The following is a 27,515-nucleotide window of genomic DNA, read 5'->3' as shown; positions in this document are numbered from 1 at the left end:
ATGCCAGGAGGAGACATGGCAAAACCACTCCTAGGTCGCCGGAATATGGAGAGCAATCCAGATCTCGCCCCGGCTGCTGGCCGAACCGTAGGGATCCTGGGAAGTGGAGACTTTGCACGCTCGTTGGCTACACGGCTGGTGTACTCGGGTTTCCAGGTGGTGGTCGGAAGCCGCAATCCAAAGCGCTGCGCGGGCCTCTTTCCTTCAGCAGCTGAAGTAACTGCCCAGGCGGATGCTGCAAAGAAGACGGATGTTATTTTTGTGGCAGTTTTCAGGGAACATTACTCCACGCTCTGTGACCTGACGGATGTGCTGGCTGGCAAAATACTGGTGGATGTCAGCAACAACACTGAAATTAACCATCACAAAGAATCAAATGCCGAGTACTTGGCTTCTCTTTTCCCAGCCTGCACTGTCGTCAAAGGATTTAACGTGATATCTGCATGGACCTTACAGTCAGGTCCCAGAGACGGGAATAAGCAGGTATTGTTTTCTTTTATTAAGGGCCAAATCCTACAGACCTTACTCAGGCAAAACTCACCTGGACTTCAGGATTTGGGATCTGACTGTGTTAGTTAAGTGCGTTACTTACTGAGAGAAGTGAGATCTAGTGGATGGAACACAGGATGGGGCAAGGACAACAACCGGAAATTGCTAAGATCTAATCCTAGCACTAGTGTGGAAACTGTCTGTGGCCTGGGACAAATTCATTTTATTTCTCCTCACAGAAGTAAGCTGTGTGGATCTGTTAATTTTGTAAGGTAGTGAGCAGCTGCTAAAAGCACCATGTGGCTGAGTAGCATTGCTATTTTAACGTGAGATGTAAATATTTTTTTTTTCAATCTAGGCCAAAACGGTTCTGTCAGCCAATTTTAGTAAGTAGGAAGATGACCAAAAGTACTCGAAGATTCCTAACTTCCTTATCTCCTTGGTGCCTCCTCTATCAGAGGATAATAAAAGTGCTTACTTGGCTCACAGCGATGGGGTGAGGTTTAATTAGCTTTGTAAAGCGCTTTGTGATCTTAGGATAGAACGGTCCATATAAGTGCAACACATTATTTATGTATGTATTTACTTGGACTTAAACACACATCTAAATGAATGCCTCTCCTGGGCTTCCTGCACCCTTGGCATCCATTAAAAATACAATATGACATGACTACATTGCTGTTAGGAATCTAGGCCCTTGTTAATCCAGATTCCTTCCCAAGTGTCTGTTTCCTTCGCTTCACGTCTCTGTTTGCCCGTTAATGTATCTTTTGGTTCATTGCAGGTCTTGATTTGCTGTGATAATCAAGAAGCCAAGCGTATAGTCGCTGAAATTGCTCAAGTCATGGGGTTCACCCCTGTGGACATGGGCTCCTTGTCTTCAGCCTGCGAGATCGAGAACATTCCCCTGCGCCTCCTCCCAGCTTGGAAAATCCCTGTCTTTTTGGCCCTGGGTCTCTTTCTCTGTTTCTACACCTACAACTTCATCAGACAAGTCTTACACCCTTACATCCGGGAGCAGAAAAACAAGTTCTACAAGATCCCAGTGGAGGTGGTCAATAGCACGCTGCCCTGCGTAGCCTACGTCATGCTCTCTCTCGTTTATCTACCCGGGGTCCTGGCCGCCTCTTTTCAGCTGCACTATGGCACAAAGTACAGACGCTTTCCAGACTGGCTAGACCAGTGGCTGCAGCACAGAAAGCAGATTGGTCTTCTGAGTTTCTTTTGCGCAGCCTTGCACGCCGTGTACAGCCTCTGCTTGCCCATGCGCCGATCTCATCGGTATCAGTTAATCAACGCAGCCGTCAAGCAGGTAGTACCTTCATCGCCCAATCCGTGCATGGCATAATCTTATACATCTGCCCAAACCCTGTGGAGCAGATCTAGTATTTGAGCCATATGTTTAGCTCTCGATGTTTCCCACTGAATGAACCCAGTCTCATGTGAGTTATTAGCTGTGCATACGCCCCATTCCCAATGGTGACACTGGGTCACTGTGGAAGAACAGGTCAGGTTGGCTGGTGCTCTACTGCCCAGCTAATAGCTGTACTTGGAACTCTGATCAGCCATGATAAGTGCCATTCCCAGCAAGAGGTTCCCAGTCTCTTGTGTCAAGTTAGAGAGTCGAGCTTCCCATTGCTCCTGAAAGGAATAAAGTCAGCCGAATCCGCCTCCTGTCTTCAGGGATTGCTGAGCCCTGTGTAAGGTTGGGGAAGTATTGGAGGCAGAGTGGGGGCAGAAATCCTAACCCAATGGAGGAGAGCGGGGGTTCCCCCAGGTTTTGAATTTTGCTCTCTCTCCCACTGCGTGTTACTTGCAGGGTTGCAGGCTTTTAATTCTGGACACACTATTTGTGCCGTTCTATGTAATTTTGAGTTCACAAAACGTTTGTGGGGTTTTCCACTGTTTCTTTTTTAATATGTTTTCAGGTAAAGTGTAGGGGGGTGGGAGATGGGGGTTGGTGGGGAAAATCCTGCTGGTGTTACTCTAATTCTCCTTGGAGAAGCTATTGCACTAATTCCAGTGGGCAAACTCATGCTAGAGTAAACTAACTCTACTCATTGGAAATTGCTTTATTTGGGAGGTGTCTCTGGCTTTGCCATGATCTTTGCTTTTTGGGAGGTGAGGTGCTCTCACTCTCACCTGTGCTTTACATCTGTGCCAGTCACAAATAAATGCCAGACAGGATTTCTGTGTTCACTTCCCTTACACCTCCTATTTTCTAGCAATGTCCTTGCTAAGTGAATTAAGACCATTTAATGAGATAAATGGATTGTTCTAAATGTTGACCTCTGCCATACAGTATAAATCTCATCTTGGCTTCAATTAGCTTGAACAGTTTTCCTCGTAAGTGCACTTAAAATGAATACCATTAGGAGGCCACTTTGTATTCAAGTATTCAAAGATCTGTACTTTTGCTCTTGGCTTTAAACTGACTTTTCATGTTAATTGCAGTTCTAAATGCAACTTCAGGGCTTGATCCTGAAGGTGCTGAGTACCTGAAAGTCCTCTGGAGGGTAATGGGAGTTGTGGAGACTTGACACCTCTTAACATCAGGCCGTAAATTGAGTTTAGTGGATCATGAAGGCTAACCTATCCCGTTCCTCCCAAATAAAGTTCCTCCAGACGAGGCATGTTGGTAGGGCAGAGTGGGGGAGCTTCCCCTGCTTGTCCTGTACCTGTTATGTGGCTAAATGACCACGAGGTTAGATCTCTACTCCTACTGCTTCAAAAACTCAAAGCTAAAGGAGATTCTCTGCTCGCAGTAGAGAGGTCTATGACACATGCTGTTAAGCAGTTCTGATTCCATCCATGAGAAGGCAGTGGTGCAGTTACACTAGCCAGCCCATTAAATGTACTAGTCTAATTAAATGAGAATCAAACATTTAGCCAAGATGACTGCTTTCAATGAATCAGTCAGTCAGTCAAATAATGATCTCTGGCACTAACCACTTCCTGTAGAAAAAGCTGCTTAATCTTCATTGTTGTACTAGGTCATGGAGAAGAAGACTGATGCCTGGATAGAGGAGGAGGTCTGGAGAATGGAGATTTACGTCTCTTTTGGAATAATGGCCCTAGGCCTACTGTCATTACTTGCCATAACTTCACTTCCCTCCATCGCAAACTCTCTCAACTGGAGGGAATTCAGTTTCATTCAGGTAAAGTCAATATTTGCCTTTTCCAGAGGTTAAAGGCAGGATTAGAGCCAAATCCTCCAACAGAGCACGCAGCCTGCTTCCTTGTCTGCAGGAACGGAGCGTGGGGGGCTGGGAAATGGAATCTTCACTGCAGCCAGCAGTACCAGCGGGCAGCTGCTACAGCCGGCTGTGGAGAGAAGAACTGGGGCAGAGTCTGCTGCTCCACCCACCACATGACGTTTTGGGTCAGTGGATTCATGCACAGTCCCACCGCACTCCTGCCCAGTGAGTGCTTTCTGTGGCCCATAGGGGATGATGTGGAGTCTTGCCTGCATGGCCATCCTGCATGCCAGCCTGGGGAAACATTTCCACTCTGTTTGGGGCTTTGGTCTCTCGCAGAGAGGGCTGGAGGATCTAGCCTTTATTTTGAAAGGCTTCGGGTTTCTTCTTGTCCCTGTGCAATCCTGTAACGTCTGTTAGTGAGCTGCATGCTGATTAACGGCAGGCTTTGTGCGCATGAGCGACTCTGCTACTTATTTAATACCTTGTCTGAAACTTTCTCCCTTTGGGTTTTCCTTTGCCACGTTAAAGGGGTTAACTCTGATTTCCTGGCAACATTCCAGCAAAGGCTTTGCCTGCCTAAAATCCCTCCTGCCTGTTCAGTTGGATTCCCCTTCCCTTCCCAGCCTGCACCCTTGCATGATGCTGCCCTGTTAAAAAGCTCTCATAGTAGTTAGAAATGCAAAATGCCTTTTAGGTCATTTTAGTCCCTCTCCCTGCCAGGGTAGAAACGTTCCCTCCGGTTGGCTTGTTCCCCCACAGAGATGGCTGCGTTTCAGTCATGCATAATGTGATGATCGTGTGGTGTAGAGCTTGCAAAGAGCATTGGGACACGTCAGGATGAAAGGCACTATAGAAATGCAAGCGATTATGATTGCTGCAAGCAGAGATCCGTGATTGTTAGGGCTTCTAAAAGACGGATCGTTAAAGGCATTCAGCAGAGGTAGTGTGCTGGGGGCATAGGCTGGCAAGCCTGCAATGTTAACTAAAGTCTTAACTAAGGGACTTATGCCTAATATTATCCATCCTAATAACTATAGTGACAACTACATAGAGGGCTTTATGAAAGTAAAGGGGCTTAGATATAAGTCAGGATTCCCTAATGTTAAGTGCTCCTGCAAAATGCCTAATAAACAGCTAAGTTGAGTCCTGCCAGCACGGAGGAGTTAACTGCAATGTCAGCATCTTAAAAATAGAGGGAGGAGTTGAGATTTGAGTCCTTTGCTTGGAGAATTGCTGATGGTACATTAAAACAAACAAAAGGAAATATTTTTTCACCCAACGCACAGTCAACCTGTGGAACTCCTTGCCAGAGGATGTTGTGAAGGCCAAGACTATAACAGGGTTAAAAAAAGAACGAGATAAATTCATGGAAGATAGGTCCATCAATGGGGGCAGGGATGGTGTCCCTAGCCTCTGTTTGCCAGAAGCTGGGAATGGGCGAAGGGGGATGGATCACTTGATGATTACCTGTTCTGTTCATTCCCTCTAGGGCACCTGGCATTGGCCACTGTCGGAAGACAGGATACTGGGCTAGACTGACCTTTGGTCTGACCCAGTATGGCCGTTCTTATGTTCTTATGTAATCTGTGTAATGGCACCTTGAGCCCATGGAGATGAACACATTGGAAGCACATAAAGGAATAACGTAGCATTTCCATTACTAGTGCTTGGCCCTCACATAGCGCTTTAACGAACACTGACTGAGCCTCACAGCCGCACTGTCGTGAGGCAGGCAAGCATTATCCTGATTGTACAAGTGGGTTAAGGCAGGCAGCAAGGCTGTGACGTACCCAGAGCTACCCCACGAGTCAGTGATACAGCCAGGCTTTGAGGGGGAATTCCTCTTGCAGGGCTGTGTTCATTAGACCACACTGCCTCACATCAGAACGGGAGCAGAACAGGTCAGTTCACTCCTTTGATCTGCATTTCGTTGTGGGTTGTCACATAGGTGGATCATCAACATACAGGAGTCTCTCCATTGCAAACCCCCAGGAGCTATGGGATTCCTTTTTAAATAGCCAGAAGGGTCTGGCTTTGATGGCCTCAGGAAAAAGCGCTCAGCTATCCCAGTGATGGGCTCAGTGGAAGAACTTAAATAAAACAGAATAAGCATAAAATAAATATCCTGACTACTGAGTAGCCAGATTTCAAAAGGTCTGGGCTGCTCTGGGACTGGTCTGGCACTTTTCGTAGGTGCAGAGCTTCCGGGTAGAATTTTCAGAAGCCCTCAAGCCCCATTTTCAGACGGGACTGAGGAGTCTAAGGATACAATTTTCAAAGGTGCTTAGGAACCACTGTCAGAAAAGACTCCGGAGCCTCAGTCCCATTGACTTGCAATGCAAGTGAGCCTCCTAAGTGCCTAAATTACTTCTGAAAATGGGACTTGGGCTCCCACTTTCACTTTTGAAAGCATTGCCCTGGGTCAGACCTTCCTCCTTCCAGAGTCGTGAACCACGCTGCATGCCCGCTCCCCTCTACCGCGGGGGTAGGCCTTTGAGTATGTCTACACTGCAACAAAAGACCAACGGCACAGGTACGGCTGGCCTGGCTCAGCTCCCTGGGACTCAGACTGCAGTGCTATACAATTACAGGGTCGCCAACTTTCTACTCGCACAAAACCAAACACCCTTGCCCTGCCCCTTGCCCCGCCTCTCCTCTGAGGTCCCGCCCAGGCCCCACCCCTTCTCAGAGACCCCACCCACTCCATCCCCCCTCCCTCTGTCGCTCGCTCTCCCCACCCTCACTCGCTCGCTCATTTTCACCTGGCTGGCTCAGGGGGCTAGGATGCGGGAGGGGGTGAGGGCTCTGGGGTGGGGCTGGGGATGAGGGGTTTGGGGTGTGGGAGGGTGCTCCAGGCTGGGACCAAGGGCTTTGGAGGGTGGGAGGGGGATGAGGGCTGGGGCAGGGGGTTGGAGGGGTGAGGGCTGTGGCTGGGGATGCGGGCTCTGGGGTGGGGCTTTGGATGAGGGGTTTGGGGTGCAGGAGGGTGCTCCAGGTTGGGATCGAGGGGTTCAGAGGGTGGGAGGGGGATCAGGGCTGGGGCAGGGGGTTGGGGCCTGGGATGGGGGTGGGAGTACAGGCTTCAAGCGGCGCTTTCCTCAAGCAGCTCCTGGAAACAGCAGCATGTCCCCCCTCCAGCTCCTACACGAAGGTGCAGCCAGGCGGCTCTGCACGCTGCCCGGTCTGCAGGCACTGCCCCTGCAGCTTCCATTGGCCACGGTTCCCGGCCAATGGGAGCTGTGGAGGCGGCGCTTGGGGCAGGGGCAGCAGGAGGAGCCCTCTGGGTGCCCCTACACATAAGAGCCAGAGGGGGGACATGCCAGCTGCTTCCCAGGAGCTGCGCGGCGCAGAGGCTAGCAGGAGCCTGCCAGCCCTCCTGCGCGGTGCTGCCAACCGGACAGTTAAAGGCCCAGTCAGCACTGTCAGGATCCCTTTTCGACCAGGTGTTCTGGTCGAAAACTGGACACTTGGTCACCCTACTCAAAGGCCAGGCTCCAGCCTGAGCCATAACGTCTACACTGCTATTTTTAGCCCTGCAGCCTGAGCCCCTGTCAGCTGACCCAGACTCTGAGACTTGGTGCCTCATGTTTGTTATCGCAGTGTAGACATACCATGCACACACGGTCCTGGAAGCCAGCACAGCTGTCTCTTACTAGTGCATTTAATAAGAGCATAGTACAGGCCCTTTGGCAACCATTCTCAATTCATTCTAACCATGTGTTAGCGTTGGTATCAAACAAATAAATGACTCCCTATTCCAAAATAGCTCCTGGCTCCCCTGCATTATGATTGGCTGGCTTAGTGTATGGAAATCCTGGCTCACTTACTCAGGAGGGGGCAGTCAGGGACAAGGAGAAGGGAGGCTTAGATAGGGGGTGGGGTCCCAGAGGGGGTGATCAGGGGACAAGGAGCAGGGGGTGTTGGATGGGTTGGGGGTTCTGTGGGGGGCAGTCAGGGGGTAGGAAGTGGGAGGGAGTGGATAGCGGATGGGACTACCCCCCCATGGAGTGTCCTCTTTTTTGAAAGTTCAAATATGGTAACTCTACACTTACACCTATTTCTGTAAGTGCAGGATAACAATACGACTTTGCAATACAAGCTACCCAGCTGATTGGAATGCAGAAAAGGCAATGAAAGTATTGAGACTTCCTGTGGACATATCTTGTTGGAGAAGCAAGTTTAAACTTTTTTGAAATGCTAATTTCTAGATTTTCCAACAAGGAATTTTTGAATTATTAGTGTTTAAGCAAATTGGCAATGCATTTCCTGATAGCTGGAGAAACTAACACACCAGTAATAGATGCATTTATTATCCTTGCACATTAGCAGTGAAAGTGCACGTGCAGATGTTTATTTTTTCCTGCTAAATGAATGCATGGTGGAATATAATATATTCTTGTTCACTGTCCCTTTGAAGCAGTCACTGTACAGTGCAGAACACTTTATCCAAAGTGTTTAGGAGTTATAATAAACTTGAGATTTACATAGTTCTTCATATTCAAAATGCTGTACAAAATGTTTGAAAAGACTGAAAGATTTGAAAAGGTGCAAATTGAGCATCTATCAGTATCAAAGCGTTGCTCCCATCTTGGCCTCATCAGTGATGTGTTTAAAATGAAATTCCAAGTTCAATGCTCTTTATTTGCCTGCTTTGAGGCAAATAAAATTGGCCGAGGGTCTTTTGAGAGTTCTATCCATCAGCAATTTTTAAAAATATAAATCCAGGCATTATTTTTATCCAATTCTCATCTGGATCGTTTCAGGCCTCATTCAGTAGTGTGAGCATCATATATTTGTAGTGTTTGATCTCTCTACTCTATTAAAATATGCTTTTGGTGCTTAACTGGCCAAAAACTTGCTTGCATGTGCAACCTTAAAGTAGCAACACCACGCCTGTGCTGCTGCACAAACCCAGAGGATTTACTATTTTAAATGTTCAATTTTACAGTAGTCCCTGCATATCTCAATATTTAAGATTAATGGGAACTATACATGATATAGACGTTGCATTTTATTTTCACAATGGTACATGTGCGTAACTTGACTTAAATGGAGAAATTTTTCATCTTCCCTTATGTTTTGTTTTCCCCAGGGTGTTTCAGTTTTAAAACTGTGACTCAAATGGCACACAGGGCTTCCATTTTTGTCATCATGGAATGACTTCCAGATTGAAAAAGGGGTGTGTGTGGAGGGGGGGGGAGAGGAAGGATGTATTTGCCTATTAACTTCTAGCCCTGCAGACCCCTCCTGGAATCTGAACGTCAGTCTGACCTGGCTTCTTTCTGGCTCATGCATCACCAGAAATCAAGACGCTGCGATCAGAAGTTCTTTAACCGTTTTGTTGATGATGCGAGAGCCAGAGTGGACTCCAGCTCACTCCCCCATTGCTCTATTGACTCTGCAGTGCTAACGGGAGTACAAGTAGTAGACTTACCAGGAAGCAAAAGATCACTCTGAACACTGCAGCGTACAGACAAGTCTAAACAAGCCACATGGGACAGGTGTTAGCCATGGTCATTGATGCCTCATTACTGGAAGGCTCCAGGTACTAGGGATATGAGGGTGGTATAAGAACCTATCTACAATAGAAGACACGTGGGAAGCTGATTGATTGAGTAAGGAGGTACTATTTTTACATAGCACTTTTTAGAGTACTTCAACATATGCTGTTTTAATGGAATCCTACATGGGCAGTAAACCCATATGGAAACAGCATAAAAAACTGTATTGCTAATCAGATAGTTTCTTAGCTAGAAACTGAACTGAGAAAGAGAGCAAGAATGACATGACTTCAAGTTCCAATATTGTATCAGGGCTAGAAACGCTGGCAAACTAGTACAAGTGTTTTCAGGATGCTTGACAGCTTCTTCATCCTATTAGGCCAGTAACTTGTGAGACTTTCAACCTTGTGCATTCATTTAGCAGCCTCTAGGGATACGTCTGCACAGCAAAACAAACGAACATGGCAGCAGGTCTCAGAGCTGGGGTCAAATGACTCGGTCTTGCACTGTGGGGCTAAAAATAGCCGTGGAGACATTAGGGCTCAGGCTGGAGCCCAGGCTCCGAGACACTCTCGCTTGCCAGGTTTCAGAGCCCAGGCTCCAGCCCGAGCCTAAATGTCTACACTGCTCTATTTAGCCCTGCAGCAAGAGCCCTGCAAGCTCAGGTCAGTTGACTCGGGCTCTAAGACTCACTGCCGCAGGTCTTTTGTTGCTGTGTAGATGTACCCTAGAATGACTTGGTGTCTCAGCTTATGTGCATGTTTTAGCCACGAGGCAGTGCTGATCCCACATACCGACACTTTAGCCAGTGGAGGGCAGTAGCACACAACACACACACATTGTAGGAGGACAGAAGGCCCAATACAACTCCCATTATAGTCAAAGACGCCCATTGATTGCTGTGGAAGTCGGATCAGGCTCAAACATCATATTATTATCTAGATGCTCATTTGTATAACTAATGAATTAGCCCACTGTTGCATTCTAAGGAACTTCTACTCTGATTCTGGACTGAGTTATAGCCTTATCTAGGAATTCCTTGCCTATTAGTGTTTTGTTTCAGGTCACAAGGTTAACGTCATTTAAAGGTCGGCTTTTTTTCATTTAATACTAACTGATCCATTGTGATGCTTTGTCCTAACTTTTGCTTCTGCTTCACTTCTACCAGCAGTTGTTTAAAAAGAAACTGAAGAGAAAAAAATAATTAACTTCAGCCTCAAGTGCCATAAGTTATGTGAAAACCCTTTTGGATTAACTCTCCAAAAGAACACCTTGCCTAATGCAGAATGTTATTGCTTCACTTTGTACATTTTTTTCTCTCCCCATTTTAAATCTTTTCTCTGAAAGATTAGTCATAAGCTGGTACTTCCTGCCACTTTTCACCCAGGGATTTTTGGCTGCCGGTGAGAGCTAACAGCAAATAAATGATGTATGAGCCATGATGACTCGATTGCTGCTGTTAGGAGCACTGTATCTTTCAACTGCAATCAGGGCACATTCCGGCTAGTTATCATTCTTAATTTTCCAAATAAGATGAACCTCTCCTCATCTAGTTGGGGGGGCTTGTTATCGCTTAGGCTTAGGAATTTGATGAGACTTTGAGTAGGAAGGAAGGATAGGTTTGGTATGAAGGATGCTCTAGTCTAGGGGATAAGGTGCTGCACTGGCATTCAGCAAACACATGTTTGAGTCCTAACTCTACCACAGACTTTCTGTAGAACCATGGATAAGTTCCCCATCTGTAATGTGGGGATAATATTTCTCTAAATCATAAGAGTGTTGTAAGGATGAAATCCAGTAATGACTCTAAGGTGCTCAGAATGATGTGGTTCATTTAAGTAGCTAACTATATACCACTTATAGGGAAGTAGACTCCATAGAGCTTCTTTCTTGTCCACTTCCCAATCCTTTTAAATGCCCAATTAATTACACTGAGGGACTGGTACAGTTGGTCTGTTTGTCATTATTAACCAGGTTACTTTTGAGAAATCTGGTATAACTGTCAACTAACAATCACAACCAGGAGGAAACATTTTAGAAGCAGCAATTTACAGCTGATTTTTAGTATCAGAGGGGTAGCCGTGTTAGTCTGGATCTGTAAAAAGCAACAGAGAGTCCTGTGGCACCTTTAAGACTAACAGATGTATTGGAACATAAGCTTTCGTGGGTGAATGCCCACTTCGTCGGATGCATCTGATGAAGTAGGCATTCACCCACGAAAGCTTATGCTCCAATACATCTGTTAGTCTTAAAGGTGCCACAGGACTCTCTGTTGCTTTTTACAGCTGATTTTTATTTTCCAAATAAGATGATTTGATCTTTACTCCACCCCATCATTCCTGCTGCCCTCCTCCCCCCGCCTTCCCCCCCAATCACCCAACTTGGCTTCTGGAAGGCAGTGTTTCTTGGCTATGACTAACAAGAAGCATTGATCATGATTTTGGGGGGCTAAAGTTAAGCGCCTAAGTCCATATTTAGGCTCCTAAATAAGTGGCCCTGCAGCAGCTGCTGGCTGTGCAGGCCTCTTAAAAACGAGCCATTGAATACGTGCTTCCACCATAGCATACACTTGGGATTTGCCCCAGTTGCAGCGATCAGTGGGACCTGCACAAACCCAGAGTGGAGACAGGGAAACCACTGTAGGTTATCATTTACACCAGCTTGTTTCTGTTTCAATTATTCACGCAACCTCTATACGCCAGTTTCCCCACCACTAACTTGAGGATAGCACGTATTCAGAAGTGGTGAGAGTTCGTTAATGGTTATACTGCGCGTCGAAGATGCTTGTCTTGTCTAGAGCCCAGTCTTCACAGCGATGCCAATGGCAAATCCCCCATTGACGTTAGTGGGAACGGATTTCGAATCCTTAGCTATTATGCCCTGCAGACAGGGAATGTCTTACTTTAGCAAAGTGCCATGTCAGTGTTCCGGGCTTTATTTACGCTAAGTATTACTACTGTGAGAAGTGTGGCACCTCAGTAAATAGCGTGTTTCTTTTCCTTGTAGTCCACCCTTGGATTTATTGCCCTGGTAGTCAGCACCCTACACACCCTCACCTTTGGATGGACAAGGGCCTTTGATGAAAACCAATACAAATTCTATCTGCCGCCAAGTTACACACTCACACTACTGGTGCCATGTACTGTGATCTTAGCGAAAATATTCTTCCATTTGCCCTGTATCCACCAAAGACTGCGGCGCATTCGGAACGGCTGGGAAAAGGGAAGGTACGTGAAATTCACACTGCCCAGTGCAACTGGTGAATATTCAAGCGGCGAAAGTTCCAGTAATGTGTAGCAGAGCCTCTCTTATTGATGGAGAATTTCAAAGCACTATGAAGATTTCTTGAGGTTTTTCATAATTGTGTATGTTTGGTATAATTGCCTTGTGGGTTGATATTCATAGTTGGTGACTTTAGAAAATCAGTTACTGTTAAATTAGTTTGCGCAGTAATATTTAAATATATTGCTGATTTGCTAGCATGATTGTTGCCTTAAAAAATATTCATGACATTTGAGAGAGCAGCTGTAAATATATGTAGAAAACAAATGGAATTCTATGGGTCGTATTGGTCGATTGAGACAGTAGCTGGTGGTACTCTGTACTGACGCTTCTCTGTTGGGGCCCCAGCTGCTCTCTTTTTTAAATAGCAGGGGGGACAATTTGTATCCCATATGATTATGAAGAAATCCTTCTGCATGTGTCACCTGATGGACCATCTGAATCTGCTGCTAAACCAAAACAATGGTTCTGAGCAGTGTGAGCAGTCCCTGGGGTTCTTCCACATGGGAAGTTGACTCTGAAGCTGAGTGAGGGCAGTATAAATCTCAGCACAAACTACTTAACTCCTGCCACCATAGCAGAAACATCCAGTGACTTGGAGAACTGGGGGATGTGTTTCCAAACCTGACCCCTGGACACAACAAATTGGATGGCACATCTCAGTATTCACGACTTTCTCAAATGTGGACAGTGCATTTTTTGGTCTTGTAGATGTGGGCGATGCATGTGCATATTTGTACCGTTGGAAGAGTTGATTTATTTCCAAAGGTTATAATAGATTTTGAAGACAGCGCCGTGCCTGAAGTGCATTTACACCTTAGCGTAATCCGCAGTGGTCATTGCGACCACACGTTCTCAGCGATGTGAAACCAAAGTTTAGTGCATCCCCTAATGGAAGGAGTGTAAAGATAACCTCCAAAAGGACTCGCAGCTTCATGATATTGACTCTGGGCATTGGGGAAATGACAGCTGCCAGCTGAATTAGCAGTGAATAATGGGGCGACGCTGTGTGAAACTACTCTGATTAAACTTAAATCCACGTGCCCAACTACATCTACAACAACAACTATCAGGTGCATTTGTTTCACCACCAGCAATGACACATCTCCCTCTCTGTGACAGATCCAGTACCTCCAGAAAATGGGACTTTACATCTGTGAACATTCTCACAAAGGCTAAAACTCATCTGTCTCTGACCAAGTCTCAGTCATGGAATGGACACCAACGCAGCTACACATTATGGGCCTGATTCTCCAGCGCCTTGCACCTTCAAGAGTCATTTACTCAGCTACAAAGTGAGTATCATACACTGGCATCATACGCAGTTACATGCCACCATGTGTATCATCTCTGGCACCCTGCGACCAACTCCACTCCCATGGCTTCCAGTTCTGAGCAATATTGCTCCTCCTCCTATCAGACGAGAGGTTACCACTGGCAGGTTACTGGAGAAAGTACACGCCAACTCAAGCCTGCCGCTGCACAATGACCTTTTCAAACCACCAGCTGCACGTTTGCCGTCACGTCACCCATTATGGTCTCATCTGCCACGTCAGGATGTTAGGGCGGAAACGTTCTGGTGAGAGGAATGGATATCTGTTATAATCCCCAACCAGTCCCTTGTCGCCAACCCCACAATTTGCCTGCTTGGTTTTGACCTGCCCCGTCGCCAATGGTTCCTGTTGAACAGGTTCCAGACCAGGCAAGGTCTCTGTGCAGCCAACCAGTATCGCTGGGGCCTTCGGGACAGCCCTTTGTGCAGCTGCGGCACAACACAGACAATGCCGCACATTGTCGAGGAATGCCTGCTGACTAGGGTCAACGGTGGCCTAGAAGAACTGCATCACGGCACTGAAGATGCCATCGCTTGGCTAGATGACTATGCACACGCTAAATAAAAATACTAGCATCGTTTGGCAGAACTTCTCACTTACTTGGCACAGGGGTGAATGATGCCCACACTCTGTGCAAGGCAGTGGAGAATCAGACTCTATATTTGTTTTTCTTTATCACAACGATTGTTCAGACTGTCCACAGTCTAAATTAATACACCATTCTTGATTGAAAACAAACCAATGTCGTAGATGCTTTACAACACATACAAATCCACAGTCTTTGCCCCATAGAGATTACAACTTGTCTGTCTACGACGACTGCCATGCTTTACAACAGATCCTTTAAAAAGGAGAATCAAGAGGAAATAGAAGAATTACATCAAAGTAAGATGTTAGGATCTGGTTGTAATAGCCTTGTTTCCTACAACGGAGTAAAGTACACAAGTTGCTGTTGGACAGTGCCTTGAAGATATGACAGGTGTCAATACCTGAATCACTAGAGAATTTTTAAAAGTTGCTGCTGATCAGAACTTGCTGTTCAGCCTTAAACTGTTGGGGAGAGTAAGACTTACAAGCTGCTACTAATAGTCCCCCGATGATATTCAGGTATTTCTGCTGTTGTGTAAGAATCACCCTGGAATCTCAAAACACCATGTCTTCCTGCTAAATAAAAGGAAATCAAGACAAGAGTCAGTGTGCTGGATTTCACAATCACATGATAATTCCTTCAATAAGAAGGGAGTTATTGTGTGTCCCTGTTGTGCCTTTCAGGGCAGGGAGAATTATCGAGAACCCCTCCATGCCCAGATCATTATCCGCTAACATTACTCACAAAGCAGATAGATTTGACAATAATATGTGCAACTGAATGGCAAATTACAGCTTCTGCGAGAGGTCTGAGCCAAAATCACCTCTGGTGTAATTCCATCCACTTCAATTTAACTCCTGGAAGTGAATTTGAATTCAGTCCACTTACTCATTCCAGCCTCCTGCTGTATTTCATCATCAGGCAAAGCCAACATAAAATCACTAGTTTTCACATTTTCTGGCTAAGGTAAAGAATCCTGATTCTGATGCTTATTCTCACATCTGTGCTTCCTCTCACTCCTCTGCAGCAGGCAACCTGGTAGACTGCTACACTGTTAGCAAAAAAAGAGGAGAGGGAGAGAAAGTTGCATGAGCCTTAGGCTTTGTCTTCAGTGTGTGTTTAAAAAAAAACCAAAAAAAACGTTGTTTTTATACCAAGATAACTTTTGCACTGAGACATAGGGTTTGACATCAACAGGACCACTCACAGAGCAAGAAGTGGTAGGGCTGAAGCTGTAGAGTCAGGGGTAGTCAATAGGTGGGCCGTGGGCCAAATCCGGACCACCAGTCACTTTTGATTGAACCCCCAAATATTTGTATTTACTTATTATCGTTATTGTTGGGTTTCTTATTATTTTCTTTGGAGTCTGGATCTTGCCTATACCTTGACCAAGAAATTTGGACCTTGACAAAAAATAAAATTGACTACCCCGGGACCAATTTCTCTACCTACAGAACGTAAGTCCTAACTCGTGCAACTTTCAGAATGGCTCTACCCTTTGGGGTCTATATCCTAAATCCTTGATACTAAAATTTTGAATAATTTATTCTGACTTTGTAGAAATAATAATTTTTTAAAAGTGTTAAGAAAACTTTGGAAATGCTCTTTGCCTTTTTAACTTCTTTCCCCACTGCATTATTTGATGTAGCTAGGGGGTTGAGGAATGTTAGCTTAAACATTTCCTTGTTACTGTTATTACTTTTGTACTTGTTGTTTGTATATTTGTTGCAAGATTTATAGCTGAAATGGCAAGCTGTTTGTATTTTTATTTTCTGTTTTGCTTACTTTGTGCCTTTGGGGTATAAGAACCTATTGTAAAGCTGTGAGAACAGGGCCAGTTTTAATCCTCTTTCATCGTTGGCCTCTTAGTCTTACAATTATAGCTCTATAAAGCTAGAATGAATGTGCCTGTATAATGGCATCATTACTCACTCATTCTTGTGTGCTGTCTCTTTTTCTATAGACAATACAATGTTAATCTAAAGTATCTTTCTATTAAATAAAGCTATCAATAAAGCCACGTGATTGTCCAGGATTTAAATGTGAGAAACAAAACCCACTAACGTAAGCAGCTGGTATTTGCTATTGTGATGGGAGAAGATACTACCTAGAAGGACCAATGCCTGATAGACTTGTCAGTTCTATGTCATATGAGTGTAAGAAGGAATATTCCACATATTTGCATTAGTTACAGCTGTAATAGATATTTAATTATGTAGGCCTTTGTGGGTGCTGACCATGGATATTGTACAAGCTGTTGCAGCTCAGGACTAGCAGAGCTTACTTCAGTAAGCAAAAAGTTGCCTTAATATAGAGCTAAAGAAGAAGGGGACAATGGATGAGTTTAGTGAGAGTGGAAAGATGCAATCTTTAACACTGCCTCTTTGGCCTCAGTTCCTTTAGTCACTACCTCAAGGAAGTGGGATAACAGATCCACCACTTCTAGATCCGCAGTGTAGCATTTTAATGAGCTAGTTTGTAAATTGATTTTAATGAGTTAATTTAAATTCCTGTGCTAAAGTTTAGCCTCTGCAGGTACAGCTCTCTGACGCCTTCCTTATTATACAGGGCTTTTAGCAATGTGTTTGGTCTCCTGCTCTTCAGGGATTTACTTACAAAGTGAATTATCAAACTATGGTTAAATCTTAATGGGGATGCAATTGCTTGAAAACTGCTGTAAGGTGTATTTCATAAAATCTCTCCAAGTCACCAAGAAGACTAGCACAGGTATACTAGCTGTTACATCTGAAAGTTTTGTCACTGTTTGTGTATTCTGTATCTCAAAATTTCATGCATCAATTTAGTGGAATCTGTAGATTGTGCCTTAGCTTTGAAACAATGGATTTGTTACACTAAGGAGGTTTGGTTCAATTTATTGTTTAGTGAGTGACAGTTTTGCAGAACTCCTATACAGACTAGTTTCCCACTGCCAAGAACTTATGTGAAACTCAGAGCCAGATAATTTAAATTAAACATGTGACGTACAATATGTGGGTACAATATAACCCTATTTGCTGTTCTTGTTCATGGAGCAAATTAATCACTTTTCATAGATGTAGGGCTAGCAAGGATCATTATGACAATCTAAGTTGACCTGTATAGTATTGGCCATGTAATTTGATGATTCCTGCAACAAACCCAATGACGTGTAATTGACCTAGAGCATCTCTCTTAGACAGATGTCCACTCTTGATTTAAGGACAGCAAGTGATGGAGGATCTACCATGTCCAGCTGTTCCACTGGTTAGTTACCCTCACTGTTAAAAATATTTGCCTTTGCCCCTGATTTGAGTTTATCTAGCTTCAACTTCTAGCCAAAATCAGCTGTTATACCTCTTTCTCCTGGATTAAAGAGTCATCCACTATCAAATATTTGCTCTTAAATAGATGTCTCATTCAGTACCCTAGAGGCAGTAGTAGGAAAGCAGATGCTAGAAGACAGCCAGATTTGCTTTCTGCTAAGCCAGATTCCCCCTGATAAAATAGAAAAAGAAAATGAGAGGCTCAGCTAACACTAATGACTTATAGGGGGGTCTTCCTCTCTACACCACTTGTTTAACTCTGTATGAAGTCATTGACTAAAGACCATTGATCTGATTTAGTTCATGCCGGCTAGATGGTCGTTGAGCCTGAGGCTTGACTGCACACCAATGTGGGAATAGCCCAATACTTGACATTTTAAAGTTAAGGCCATTCAAGCAAAGGGGCTTCCTGATCTGGTCTCTTAAGCAGCACATGTGGAGTACAGAACAGGAGAAATATAGATGCCTTGGGCATGTTTTCCCAGCCCACTTGCACCCTCATCCCTATAGACCCCCTAGATAACAACGTTGGCCAAATTAGACCCAAGTGTGATGTAAAATGAGAGCCTACAAGCAGCTCTCAGGTGATAGGAAACTTTCAGTTGTGCAGCACTACCTGCCGCATCTGGCAGAATGCGAGGCCTAGAGACAAATGCAGCGGTGAGTCGAAGTTGATATCCTTTGCACCTTCTTCTGGTCTCTTTGGTGTAGCCACAACCAACTTAGATTTGCATCCAATTTACACTCCTACCCCCACCCCTCTGAATTTGGCCCCTACATTATAAAGGAATTGGTTTCTGTAAATCAGGACTTGCCATAAGATTCAACCCACCAATGGCCCATGAGGGGAAGCCTGCTGGGCTGCACTCCATGGATTGCTGGTGGGGTGAAGCAAAATCATGTGGGTTCTAGGGTGCAACAGAGGGTGTAGGAAGATATGAAAAGTTCCACTTTTCCTGCTGTCCCTCTCTGCTCTATCCCTAACCCAATCTCACATCTGCTCCTCAGTCTTCTCCTTCCTTCCCAGCTCTTGGGAAAGCTGTGTTTCACGCCACAACAGGGCCAGGCCCACCACACTCTTGAAGCAAGTCTGCTGCTGGGGGAATAGAGAACAGTCCCCCATCCTCCTCACCTCCCCATTGGCACCACCAGCAACCCACCCATCACATTCCCCTCATCCCATACCTCACTTTTACATTGGGGTGATTGATATAAAATGAAATTTGACAAGTTATTATGCATCCCGAATGGGAACTAAATGGCTTGTGGATTATTGTACTGATACTCTGGGGGCCTAGGACAATTTTTTGCTTATGCACAAAAAAGGTTGAAAATCCCTGGAGTAATTTCCACAGTATGAGACTCCAGAAGAGAGGAGTAAAGCAAGAGAAACAAAACTGCAAGATTTAAGGAAAAAACATCAGACAGGCCAGCCCGCACCCACACTTCAACTTTACTTTCTTTCATCTCCTCTGTAGCCAACCTTCCACTGGTAAATTAATGCATGTAGATAGATGGGAGACTAACTGTAAGGAAGTCCATTACACCCCCTTACGCACCACTTGTTGCCCATTATCTGGGCATAATCTATGTGAACCTCAGCCATCATAGTTGAGTGAATCAATTCACAACACTGCAGCCTGTCACCTCTGTGCACTGGAATTCACATCCCACCTGAGTTGATCAAAGCTCAGATGTGATGGCCTGGAAGACACAATGCAAGATTCCCCTTTTTTCGCTGCACAGGGGGGACTAACGGGAGGGCAGGGTGGAGGGCATTAAGATAATGTGTGTGTTCTGGCTTATGTTGTATTGCTGAAGTTTTAGTGAAGGATTTTGCATGTATGTTTGTGTTTGCTCTGGGTGCTTCACCTTGAAGTTAAGACCGACTTATTTTAAAGCTAGATAAATATGCCTCAGCAAACTAAAACTGGTATTTTCCAGACAACACACCAAATGACTGATATGGGGAGATTAACATCCAGGCTGTGCAAAGGTTTAGACACACTGGAACTGGCTATGCAAAGAATGCTCTTAATCTAACAGGATGAATTTAAGATTTGACACCAGTGTTTTGACTTCAATTTAAAATGCAGCACTGTCTGCAAGGAAAGCGTCTGCGCTCGGCCCCAGAGAACTAGCACAGGCTCTGCAAGTTAAACTAGTTCACAGAGAACTGTTCTTCACAAATGCTAAATATTTCCTTGCTCATGCAGGCTTTGGAATACTGAAGAACAGGCTGTGCTGACATCTGCTGGCTTTCTCTTCAGACAAAGATACATCACGCGAGTAGCTCTTGGGCTTTGTTATAGTTCTCCCCCCTCATTGCACACAACTCTATGGTGAAACTACATTTCTGTTTAAACCAAGAAGTGGACAGGGTTATGTTATGCGTGATTTTCTGAGAACCTGTTTCAGAAGGATCCTTTGACACTCTCCTCATTTAGGTCACGGCTGGGACATAGCTTCTGTTTCGGGAAGGGCACGCATCCCTTAATGGGTGCAAAAAAGAGTTGTGCACCACTAGAGTGAGCCTTTGCTGTCCCAGCTGTACACCAAATGCTGCATCCATGAAAACCTGCTGCAGTGAAGACGTGGGGGTGGGGGTTGGCAAGAAGGGAAGAGAAGAAAAGCACAAGGAAGGGATGAATGGATTGAGCTAGAAAAGGGAAGGCTTGACAAGTTACCTTATCTAAGGGTACGTCTACACTTACCTCCGGGTCCGACGGCAGGCAATCGATGTTCTGGGATCAATTTATCGCGTCTTGTCTAGACGCGATAAATCGATCCCGGATCGATCCCGGAAGTGCTCGCCGTCGACGCCGGTACTCCAGCTCGGCGAGAGGAGTATGCGGCATCGACGGGGGAGCCTGCCTGCAGCGTCTGGACCCGCGGTAAGTTCGGACTAAGGTACTTCGAATTCAGCTACGTTATTAACGTAGCTGAATTTGCGTACCTTAGTCCGAAGTGGGGGGGTAGTGTGGACCAGGCCTGAGGTAGGAAACAACCAGTCCAGTGCCACAAAGAACAGCAAAAGGAAGTCTCACCTCTCCTGCCCCTCTTTACTAGACTCATTCATAATTGGAAAGTCTATGTGCAGAAGTCCAGCAAAAAGAAATAATGGGGAAAAGATCTGGTCTCAAAGAAAAGCAGAGCCCTTCCTGAAACACTGCCAGACAATATATAAAGAGGGGCAAGGTGAGGGAGGTAATATCTTTTTGGACCAACTTCTGTTGGTGAGAGACACCGCTTTTAAGCCATACCGAGCTCTTCTTCAGGTCTGGGAAACTTAGGCTAGGTCTACACTACCACTTATGTCGTATAACTTATATCACGCAGGGGTGTGAATAAAACACACCCCACCGCCACTCGTAGGGGGTGGAGTATTTATGCCGCCCAGAGAGCTTTCTCCCATCGTCGGCGCAGAGCAGCTACACTAGAGATCTTACAGCGGCGCAGCTGCATTGGATAGCTGTGCCACTGTAAGCTCTAGGGTAGATACCGAGTGTCACAGCTAAATACGAGGTGGAACAGACTCGTTTAGCATGAGTAGTGAACACATATTGTAAGAGACCATTCAAGGTGAATTGGCCTATTAACACCTCCAGTCCTAGGGAGGATAGGGGGAGGCAATAGCTGTGGGGCAGCTGTTAGTGGGTTGTAGATTGTTGTTATAAGCCATAAAGCCAGTGTAGACAGACACACAACTTTTGCATTTGTATGTAATTTAAGGGCTGGTCTACGCTGCCAAGTTTTTTCGCCAAAAGGCAGCAGAGGTGTACGCACTGCAAAGGCACTTTTTGCGCCGACACTCCTCAGTTGCAGCGCTGTAAAAAAACCCACGTTGACAAGAATCATAAGGCTTTTTTGCACCAAGGTTTTATCGCCGTAGTGCCAGTGTAGACACCATGATTGATTTTAGTGCTGTATTTGGCCTCCGGAAAGTGTCCCACAATGCCCATGCTGACCACTCTGGTCAGCAGTTTCAACTCTGCTGCCCTGCTGCCAGGTGAACAACCTTCCGCCTTTCTCCCTTTAAAGCCCCAGGAATTTTGAAATTCCCCTTCCTGTTTGCTCAGCGTGGGGAGCTCACATCACATCCTCCCTGGTGACCATGGTGGCTCCACACTCCTGATCCTGTTTTTCATTGTCTCAAGTACTCATTGGAACCTGGATCCAGTGGTCCCTCCCACTAGGCTGGGGGAGGGGGCTTTAGACGTGGGCAGGCTTGCGCCCACCTCCCAGGTTTTTCCAATAAGGCTCCACGCAGCAAACAATCTCCCATTTCGACTACTGCGGAGCTACTGGATCTGATGAATGGAGAGAGGAGGCTGTCCAGTCCCAGCGGTGCGCTAGCTGTAGGAATTTCGATATCTACGGCCAGATTGCATGCAGCTTGCGTAAAAAGGGCTACGATCGGGACACGCTGCAGTGCAGCGCAAAGGTGAAGGAGCTGAGGAACGCGTACCACAAGGCAAGGGAGGCACACCGTCGCTCCAGTGCTGTGCCCCAGCCCTGCCGTTTTTATAAGGAGTTGGACACTACCCTAGGTGGCGACCCAACCTCCACCGCCAAGAGCACCGTGGATATTTCGTCGGGTCTGGGGCCAGTGGAAAGTGGACGTAACCCAGAGGAGGAAGTCATTGATGAAGAGGTGGAGGCTGAAGATGTGGAGCCCACGGCAGGGCCGGCGGGTGGTGCATCCAGTCAGGAGCTGCTCTCCACTCCAGCGGTGGATCGCCAGTCGCTCTCTGGCAAGCCTGGAGAGGAGACCCCTGATAAGTGGTTTTGCTTTGTGAAGTTCTGAAACGGGTTGAGGGCAGAGAAATGTACAAGGCTGGCTGTGTTTGTGTGCTAGGCATTTCCACAGCTAGGCAGAATGACGGAACAGGGAGTTGATGCACTCCAAGATTTCACGAGACTCCTCCAGAGAGAACCTTTTCTGGAGTTACTCAGTGATCCTCTGCCAGAGGTCCCTTGGCAGAGCTGCTTTGTTCCTTCCCCCATTGAGAGACACTTTCCCGCGCCACTCTGCAATTACTTGGGCAGGGACCAAAGCTGCACGCAGGCAAACAGCGAAGGGACTGGGGCAGAGGCTGCAAGCGTGTAGCAGATGCACCCTTGCTTCCTTACTCAGGAGTGAGATATTTTCCAAAGTGACCCCCACCTGTGGAAAACGGTGGGAGAGTTTAGAGTGTTGACCCCCATAAGTGCCCCGCGACCCTTTCACATTGCTTTTCTGCAGTGAACAATGCCCCTGCCCCTGGGTTCACTCACCATTCTTGGGGTGTTCTCCTGCATGGGTGCTTGCCTAGGGTCACCGAGAAAGTGATAGGTATGTTACCAGCTGTTTATTTTAATGCAGTGTTTCAATGCTCTGTGTGTAATTGACAATAGTTCTTCTGTTTATTGTTAATTATGCCTCTCTAGACATGACCTTGAGAACCCCCTCCAACAGCAGGAGAGCATCTGCGCCAGATAAGAAAACGCCCGAGATGGAGCAAGGAAGATACGTTCTGGGAGGTGCTGCTGCAGTCAGAGGCACAAAAGACTGAATGCAAGAAGTGGAGGGAAAGCAACAAGCAGGAAAGAAAAGAAAATGATGCGTACAATAGGTACGCCATGGAGAGGCTGATAAAAGTTTTGGAGCATCAAACTGACATGCTCCAGTCTCTTGTAATGGTCCAGACTGAGCAGATGCGTGCTCGCCCTCCCCTTCAGCACATTCAGAATTCTCCTGGCGCATTCCTTTCTGCTTTCTGACACTTTGTGCTCTCCTCTAAACTCCACCCCCTGTAGACAGCGTTTCAAACGAAAGCTGGACTTATGCTCAGCTCTGAAAGTCACCCCCCCCAGTACCTTCTCCCCCACCAAGAATCTGTGTGTCTATGTGTGTGCGTGTGGTGTTGGGTTGTGGTTTATTTGGCAATAAAAGAAAAGTTCTTTGAATTATAAGCACTCTGGCCCCCAGTTCTGGCTGTGCGGTGACGGGCACTGGCCCCGGGCTCCAGCCACACGGCCCTAGCCCCTGGTGCTGATCGCCTGCCCCAGCTGCATGGCACCAGGCGCCGACCCACAGCTCTGTTCCCGGGCTCCGGCCACACGGACGTGGTGGCAGGAGCTGGCCCCAGGTGCCGGCCCCTGGCTCTGGCTGAGCAGCAATGAGCACTGGCTCCAGCCATGTAGCGGCAGGTGCTGACTCCTGGCTCCAGCCATGCACGCTTGGGCTCTGGCCCCCAGCTCTGGCCATGCAGTGGCAGGCACTAGTTCTGGGTGCTGACCCACAGCTCCAGTTGTGTGGCAGCGGGCTCCAATCCCTGGCTCCAGCCATGCAATTCCCAACCCCAGCTCTAGGTTCTGGCCACAGATACTGAGCCCCAGCCCTGGCCGCATGGCAGCAGACACCAGGCCCTGGCTCTGGCCACGCAACAGTGGGGCTCATCGCCCACCCGCATTGCCCCGGGCCCCTGCTGCCTCCCCCGGCAATGCATCCATCCCACCATCGCCTCTGGCCCCTGCTGCCTCCCCCTTCGCCCCCCCCATCCAGGGCTTAATGGGTTCTGGAGCTTGCTGAGAAAAGTGATATTAACAAACATGCAAGTATCACTTTTCACAGCAGATTTACTAGCTATCTGTGAAACGTGCTATTGTATGTTTGTTAATATCACTTATCACAGCCTGGCAGGTAGCTACTAAGTGTGCTGTGATATTAACAAATATACAAATATCACTTTTCACAGCAAGCCCCAGGACCCACTAAGCCCTGGATGGGGGAGGCAGCATTATTTTTGTTATTGAGTTTCCCCTAAAAAACCTACAAATATACATTACAAAGATTTGGATGTGAATCTGTGCATATTTAATTGTTTTTCCTAAAGTTAATTAAGTATTTTAGGAAAAAAGTGTCAGTGCGGCCACCAGTGAGAGTTGGTGGCCTCACGGTGAGGCCACCAAAGAATTTGTTGCGAGAACCCCTTGTCGCCCCTCCGCAGTTAGGGAAACCCATTTCTGCAAATCCATCCACAATTTCACGCACACTGCCAAAAGTCATGGTCTTTTGCAGCAGGATGTGACTAATGGCCTTGCACACTTGCGTTAACACAGCCCCAACAGTCGACTTCCGCACTCCAAACTGGTTCACGACTGACCGGTAGCAGTCTGGAGTCGCCAGCTTCCACACCGCGATCGCCATGTGCTTCTCCACTGAGAGGGCAGCTCTCATTCAGGAGTCCTTGCGTCGCATGCTGGGGCGAGCTCAGCACACAATTCCAAGAAGGTGGCTTTCCGCGTCCGAAAGTTCTGCAGCCACTGCTCATCATCCCATAATGATTCAATCCCTCCACTCTGTGTTAGTTTCCAGAGCCCAAAAGCGACGTTCCACTGTGATCAGCTGTTCCATGAATGCCAAAAGCAATCTAATGTTGCTGCTTTCTATGTCGGACACTGCGTCAGGCAACTTTGACTGTCATTGCCTTCGTAACTTCAAGAATAACTCCACTACTATTCGCGATGTGCTAGTAAGAGCTAGCAGAGCAGTGGAGATCAGCGTGGGATCCATTCCTGCAGATAGATGTGATAGGGCAAGCAGAAAACAAGGTGTGATGGGTTGAATCACAGAAACCCCCTTGGGACTGCCAACTTATGTGCTGAGACTACCTCTAAGCCCATTTTCCCTGACAGCTTGGGACTTCAGTGCCCTGCCTGGTTGTGCCAGACACACTTGCCTGCTACAAACACAGACCCAGGTCTGAACCACGTTCCCCCCAAAGCTGCAGGCTTAACTGAAACAGCTTAAGAAGTGTTCCTGTCTCCAACACTCAGGTACCCAACTCCCAATGGGGTACAAACCCCAAATAAATCCGTTTTACCCTGTATAAAGCTTATACGGGATAAACTCATAAATTGTTCGCCCTCTATAACACTGATAGAGAGATATGCACAGCTGTTTGCTCCCCCCCCCCCCCCCCCAGGTATGAATACATACTCTGGGTTAATTAATAAGTAAAAAGTGATTTTATTAAATACAAAAAGTAAGATTTAAGTGGTTCCAAGTAATAACAAACAGAACAAAGTGAATTACCAAGCAAAATAAAACAAAACATGCAAGTCTAAGCCTAATACAGTAAGAAAGTGATTACAGATGAAATCTCACCCTCAGAGATGTTCTAGTAAGCTTCCTTTACAGACTAGCCTCCTTCTAGTCTGGGTCCAGCAATCACTCACACCCCTGTGGTTACTGTCCTTTGTTCCAGTTTCTTTCAGGTATCCTTTGGGGGTGGAGAGGCTCTCTCTAGTGCTAGCTAAAGACAAAATGGAGGTTTTTTTCCAGGGGCTTATATAGTTTCTCTCTCGTGGGTGGAAACTCCCCTCTCCCCCGTGTAGAATCCAACTACAAAATGGAGTTTTGGAGTCACATGGACAAGTCACATGTCCATGCATGACTCCGTTTTCTGCAGGACTTCCCAGGAAAGCTCAGATGTGGATTGGTGTCTATCAAGGTCCATTGTTAACCAAATACTCCCAATTACTTGAATAACCCCTTCACACTATGTTGACCACATCTGCCTTACGTGCTTTCTACAACAAACACTTTAAATACAAGCATAGAGCCAAGGCTCATAACTTCAGATATAAAAATGATACATGCATACGAATAGGATGAATACATGCAGAAGAACATAAGCTTTGTAATGATACCTTACAAGAGACCTTTTGTAGGAAGCATATTCCAGTTACATCATATTTACACTCATAAGCATATTTCTATAAAGCATTATGGGGTGCAACGTCACACAAGGGACGTTGAAAAATGCCACGAACTGACGACAGAAGCACATGGAATGCTGGGACGGAAAGCAGTGCATCACGGGGCATTGAGCCCGGACCCATGATGCGCCATGATCCCCTGCGCCTTCCCACAAGACCTAGCAGCAGAAGCGGGAGAGCTGCACTGTGGGGTAGCTACCCACAGTGCACTGCTCTCATTGCCGATGCAAGTACCACAAGTGTGAATGCGCTATGCCACCAGTGGAAGACAATGTGAACACAACAGCAATTTTCTTGAAGCGCTTTTTTATCAGCGACCAAACTCTCTGCGAAAAAACTCTGCCTGTGTAGACATAGCCTAAGTGTTTATAGTGATCCTGCTGCCACTAACTTCAAAGAGAGCCCTGTATTTTCTTATTGATGTGACCAAGCATGTCCTATAATCACATTCCCACCCTTTAAGGATCCCTCTTCCTCAAGGCCTGAAGTCAGTTTCCCTACTCCTTGCCCAGTAGGACAGGAATCCACAGCTGTTCTAGACCAGTGACAAGTGCTACATGCTAAAGGTTACCTGCAAATATTTTTTCAAATGAACTAATTGTAAGGTAGTGTGCTGAATGCCCACAAAACCAAATGAGGAACATTCGTCGTCCTACGTTCAATACTTGCAAATCTCTTCTAGAACAAAATAACTTTCAGAGGGTAAAGAGTTCCCCTAATTAACACGGACACTGCACAACATAGACTTAGACTCCTCCTTGAAGATCTAGGAAGGGGTCTAAGCCAATAACAATTGGGAGCATTTAACATACCCATTATAAATATCCATGCCAGCAATTTTTTCTTAACAAATAGAAAAGCAGCATCGATGTCAGGAGGTAACAGAATTGTCTCTGGAAAATTCAGATGCCTGCACAAGCAAGATTTGCAAAAGGTATTTTAAGTGAACAAAGTGACAGTTTTAATTGTAAAAATTAGGACAGTTGAAGACTGTTTTTGTATCCAGCTGACTAGCTATAACCGAGAATTTATTCAGCCAGGCACCATTGCTC

General features: G+C 46.2%; 1 protein-coding gene across 2 annotated transcripts; it reads left to right on the top strand.

Annotated features, from left to right (window-relative positions):
• On the top strand, positions 1-23,606 carry STEAP3 (STEAP3 metalloreductase). Of its 2 annotated transcripts, XM_065413134.1 has the most exons (5): positions 16-483; positions 1,274-1,801; positions 3,483-3,647; positions 12,197-12,417; positions 23,128-23,606. In XM_065413134.1, the coding sequence occupies exons 1-5, from the start codon at positions 16-18 to the stop codon at positions 23,177-23,179; spliced, it is 1,434 nt and encodes a 477-aa protein (XP_065269206.1). In that variant the 3' UTR covers positions 23,180-23,606. The 2 variants fall into 2 exon arrangements, with proteins under 2 accessions (XP_065269205.1, XP_065269206.1); XM_065413133.1 differs by lacking the exon at positions 23,128-23,606 and having other exon boundaries at positions 1-483; positions 12,197-12,487.
• Positions 23,607-27,515: the final 3,909 nt, after the last annotated feature.

The sequence above is a fragment of the Emys orbicularis genome, chromosome 11 (assembly GCF_028017835.1).
Source record: "Emys orbicularis isolate rEmyOrb1 chromosome 11, rEmyOrb1.hap1, whole genome shotgun sequence".
Classification (NCBI taxonomy): Eukaryota; Metazoa; Chordata; order Testudines; family Emydidae; genus Emys; species Emys orbicularis.
Note: the sequence above shows the minus strand (reverse complement) of the source record. Positions and strands in the feature narration are given on the sequence as shown.

What these genes read in the sequence shown, in the direction of transcription:
- STEAP3 (XM_065413133.1), top strand. Translation starts at nt 1, where the DNA reads ATGCCAGGAGGAGACATGGCAAAACCACTCCTAGGTCGCCGGAATATG. An exon ending in CCAGAGACGGGAATAAGCAG is followed by an intron (nt 484 to 1,273) that starts GTATTGTTTTCT and finishes GGTTCATTGCAG; the next exon opens with GTCTTGATTTGCTGTGATAA. An exon ending in TCAACGCAGCCGTCAAGCAG is followed by an intron (nt 1,802 to 3,482) that starts GTAGTACCTTCA and finishes TTGTTGTACTAG; the next exon opens with GTCATGGAGAAGAAGACTGA.